This window comes from Morus notabilis, unplaced genomic scaffold (assembly GCF_000414095.1).
Source record: "Morus notabilis unplaced genomic scaffold, ASM41409v2 Scaffold245, whole genome shotgun sequence".
Lineage (NCBI taxonomy): Eukaryota > Viridiplantae > Streptophyta > Magnoliopsida > Rosales > Moraceae > Morus > Morus notabilis.
The window spans coordinates 116,795-121,346 of record NW_010363297.1 but is presented as its reverse complement, the minus strand read 5'-3'; the positions used below and the strand labels follow the sequence as shown (position 1 = coordinate 121,346).

Below are 4,552 nucleotides of genomic sequence, written 5' to 3'. Positions count from 1 at the left end.
TTTTTTTTGTGTATTATATTAAATATAATAATAAATATATATTATATTGTAATTATATATATTATATTATAGTATAATATAATATAGTCGTAATTTTTAACTATCCACAACAATTCAACCTCATAATTTATCAAACGTTATTACACTGATTTTTGAACTAGCATAGCTACTATAATTATAGTTTAGCAAACACTCAGCTACTTTTTATAACAGCTGATTCTTCCTTCAGCACAGCTAAAAGCAATTTTTCCAAAATCTACAGCACTACCAAACTAAGCCTTAGTAGACCTTAATAATTGTAGCTTCCACACTTTAATATGTTGTAATATAAAAGTATAAAACATTATTCTTTTGCATGTTATGTCGGAATAATTGCGTCTTTAAGTAATTTGCGTAGACTTGATTGTCGTGTAGAAAACGATTAACTTTTCTTTTATGGATGGAAATGGAAGGAAGTAGGAAACCAGGGTGGTTGGATTTTATTTTACACTTATTATGATTTCATCATGGAGCAACATAATCTGTCCTTTTTATTTTTGCCAAAGAAGCAGCTCTCTATTTGTTTATTTATATGTTATGGAGTTACTCCGCCTCATAAATTTCAGTTTTCCAAATAATTCAGCATAAAAAGAGGCGGTCCAAATCCCGTATCAAACATAGCCCTTGCTGCTGTACTTGAGAAAGCCAAGGAGCTTGATGTACCAAAGGATATCTTGGAGAGAAACATCAAGAAAGCTTCTGAGAAGGGACAAGAAACTTACATTGAGAAAATCTATGAGGCAGATATTGTTTATCTATCTATATCCTGTTGCCTGTTTAATTCATTGTTGTTCTACACTGTATGGTTTGACATCTAGTGATACACTTTGTTTTCTCAATTAACAGGTTTATGGATTTGCGGGAGTTAGTATTGTAGTTGAAGTCCTGACAGATAAAATTACTCGATCTGTGGCTGCTGTTAGACAGGTAGTGAAGGACTATGGGGGGAAGATGGCAGATCCAGGTTCTGTGATGTTTAAATTCAGACGTGTTCGGGTGGTAAACATAAAAGCCTCAGATGCTAACAAGGATCAACTCCTTTCGATTGCATTAGATGCCGGTGCTGAGGATGTCGTTGAACCTCCATTGTATGAAGATGACACTGAAGAAGATGCATCAGAGAGGTAAGTAGAACTTTATCGATTTTTACTTCTTATATCTATGCTCCACACTCCAACTCTACTTTCTGAAATGTCGTATCTTTGTTGTAATTCATCGATGTATGCTTGCTGTTTGTACAAGAACTATGACAATGTGGCAATTTTGGAAGTCGGGGTATAAAATTCTACAGAGTTCTGATTTCTTTCTTGCTCTCTGGTAGCTACTTTAAAATCGTCAGTTTGTCAGAGAACTATTCAGCAATATTGTCAAAACTACGCGAAGAAGGAATACCTTTCGAGACTGATAGTGGTTCTGAACTAATTCCGATTACCACTATTGAGGTGTGTTAAGGTTTAATGTTAATGATGAGCTTCGGAGACTGAATAAGTATTGCCCTTTTATTAAAAATACGTCAATGTTAATGATCGGTTTCAGGTAGACGATGAGGCTGTGGATTTGAACAAGGAACTCATTAATAAATTACTTGAGCTAGATGATGTTGATGCTGTTTATACTGACCAGAAGTGATCAGAATCTCTAGTCTAATGTATGCAACTCATTGTTTGGGCAATTAAACCAAGCTTTTGGCGTTGAGGATATCTGGTTTGTGCTTGATTTCTTCTTATAATCTCATTGGAAAATACACCTCAAAGATGTCTAAATGAGAAATAAAGAAGGGGGCCGAGTCTGGGGCTTTTAACTGTTACCTTTCTCCTTTTCATCAGGGAGAAAATAATTTTCTCATATTCTTTTGGTGTGAAAGGTGTCAGTGCAGAATAATATCCTTTAAAAAACAAAAAAAAAAAAAAAAACCCCCTTTGAAGTAATAAGAATTCAATTCTTGACATGTCTTCCAGTGCCTCAATTTGGCAGTAGTTTTCTTTTGCATCCGCCATTACATGTGCAAACAACATACATAATATAAGAGGTTTTCTTAACCTAATTATTGAGTTCTCAATCACTTTTATAGTCCCTCTTTTTCTTTCTCGCAGATTTGAACTGCAATTTAATTTAATTTTTTTTTTTTATAGAGTTTCTGTTTAAATTTCCTTTTCATATCTATGAATCAAATGGGCTCTTAATATCAATAGACGAGAAGCAAGTTTGGAAAGAGAATTGAGCTTTCATTTATCATGACAAATAAAAGATTTACATAACTAACCAACATTCAGTACTCGCTCGCCATTTATCAATAAATTACTATAATCAACATCTAATAATTACACTGCTTGCCATTCATCATCCTGATATTGCACACACTTTTCATGGCAATATACATCCTTATAGCTATATCTATGTATACGAACCACGTGTGTGGGACCCATCTTTCTACCAATACTACAACTAGAACAAATATTGCTCTAACTCTCAACTGAAGTTTTAGGCATGGAGGGAGTTTTTATTAGTTGTTTGGAACCCAACAGCCGTGGAGGCCATAAGGAAGACCATAAGGAAACTTTGCTCTGGCAATCTCTTCCAAGGTGGACCCATCTAATAACAGTGCGTATCCACCTCCATTATTCTCACTTATCATCGAGATCACCACACCTTCAAGAACAATATTCAAAAAGTCTTAATCGTCAAGTCAAGCTAGGAAATACATGACTTGTATATAATATTTATAATCTTTATCTATTTATTAATCAATTTTTGTTGAAGTGTAATATTCTGTATAAATTAATTAATTAATGCATGCAATGCTAGCTAGTACTACTCACCGTCATCTTCCTGTGTTGCGCCCTCGGTTCTGATGGCACTGAGCCCTCCTCGTACCAATTCTTTGCCCTTTTCTTTACCAAATCAATCTGTAACATTTACGGATTTTAAACTTGTAAAAACGGTTTCACTAATTAGTTTTCTATTCTTCAGATTCAGATAATAATAACGGTTATGAGGTGTATATATAATATCGATTGAGTTGTTAGAGGGCGTCAACCTAATTAGATGTCTTATTTTCTCATTATATTAGTTTCTATTCTCATCGATATTCGTATTAAAAAATGAGGCTGAAATATTGACCATATTGATGATGGTAGTACAATATAACGGTACCTTGGTGATGGTGTTAGGGAAATTGCATGGGCGGTGGGCCCCACAAGCGTAAGTGTATCTGTATTTCTTGCCCAAGTAGGCTGGATTAATGCTGCACATGTCCATCCCTCTCCCATGTTCATTTGGGTCCAAAGCTGCCTCCAACTTCCCATATGGATTCCCATCCATTGGTATGGTAAACCTCCCAACCCTAATTGATCACAAGTCAATTATATATACATGGTATTCAAGATTAAATTAATTAATAATTAGTATATATATATCTATATATCAATAATGTTTAAAGTGACCCTAACTAATAATAATTTATTTACAAGATGCAATCACTATTAGCAACATCTATGATCAATATAGAAGTCAATCACGTATGTACCTGGCATCTGGTAGCACATCTTGGCCGTTAAAAGAGCGGAGGTTCTGCAGCCTCAGCTTATCAAGGATGGTAGTGTCTGCATTATGCTCACAACAGTCTGCAACAATGGCCGTCAACCTCCCTTCCTCGTCTCTCTCTTCATAGGCGTTTATGAAATGGAATGTAATGTACAATGGCACTTCCACGCTCGCCACCTTCAATCACGTAATTAAATTGATGGTTATGATATAAGCTTTCTTGGTTAATTATACATAAACTTAAAAGTGGAAAAATGCTCGGTCGATATTCTTAATTTAAAACAAAATTAATTAATATTTGTGAATATAATTAGTCTAATATTAATAGTAAGTAATGCATAATATATGAATTGCTAGACACTCATATATCATGAAGGGACCATATATCATGTTAAATAACACTTTGTTTTGACATGACACTCATGAAGGAAAGTTTTTTAAAAAAATAATAGTTGTTTTTTTGTTGTTGTTGCTGTACTTCGGTAATTACCGCAAATAAGTATAAAATGTATTATTTACGATAGTCAATAATTAGAATAATTACTAGAATAATCTGATGAAACAACAGAAAATAATCAAAATGAGTAATACGTACCCTTAAAATAATTCCTTTTTAGTGTCATATATGAACAAATTTAACCTGGGACGTTATTAGTTACTACCAATGAATTAATCTAATAAACATTAATTTTCAATTCATACTTTAGTATCCTTGAATATATGTATTAATGCACTAAACTAACGAAAATATTGTGTAAGAAGGAGAAAGTATATACGTACAATCTTTCCACTACTCTTGCACATAACGTGCAAGAAGCCTTTAGACTCCGGATGCCACTGAAACTTATACAAGGGCGTGGGCTCAGCCCTAAGCAGATTCTGCGCGCAGTACCTCAGCGGCATCTCCGGCACGACGACGTAGTGCTCGGTCACCGGGAACGAATGGACCCACCCGGGCGCGGGGCCGCCG

The 4,552-nt window shown here is 34.7% G+C and overlaps 2 protein-coding genes across 3 annotated transcripts in view; one reads left to right on the top strand and one right to left on the bottom strand.

Moving 5' to 3' along the window:
- LOC21393995 (probable transcriptional regulatory protein At2g25830) overlaps positions 1 to 2,043 on the top strand; it is a 4,036-nt gene extending 1,993 nt beyond the window's left edge. Inside the window, exons 4-7 of one of the 2 annotated variants that reach the window (XM_024169519.1) lie at positions 623 to 779; positions 886 to 1,163; positions 1,379 to 1,481; positions 1,576 to 2,043. In XM_024169519.1, coding sequence (XP_024025287.1) covers positions 623 to 779; positions 886 to 1,163; positions 1,379 to 1,481; positions 1,576 to 1,668 — 631 coding nt within the window. In that variant the 3' untranslated portion in view covers positions 1,669 to 2,043. Of the gene's footprint in view, positions 1 to 622; positions 780 to 885; positions 1,164 to 1,360; positions 1,482 to 1,575 lie in introns of both variants that reach the window. The other variant, XM_024169518.1, reaches the window with a different exon arrangement.
- Positions 2,044 to 2,469: 426 nt separating this feature from the next.
- Positions 2,470 to 4,552, bottom strand: part of LOC21393994 (carotenoid cleavage dioxygenase 8 homolog B, chloroplastic) — a 4,263-nt gene continuing 2,180 nt past the window's right edge. The window contains 6 exon segments of the mRNA XM_024169521.1: positions 2,470 to 2,688; positions 2,859 to 2,882; positions 2,885 to 2,945; positions 3,193 to 3,382; positions 3,566 to 3,759; positions 4,363 to 4,552. The exon segment at positions 4,363 to 4,552 is cut by the window's right edge and continues 8 nt beyond it. Of these exon segments, the coding sequence (XP_024025289.1) occupies positions 2,543 to 2,688; positions 2,859 to 2,882; positions 2,885 to 2,945; positions 3,193 to 3,382; positions 3,566 to 3,759; positions 4,363 to 4,552 (805 nt within the window). The 3' untranslated portion in view covers positions 2,470 to 2,542.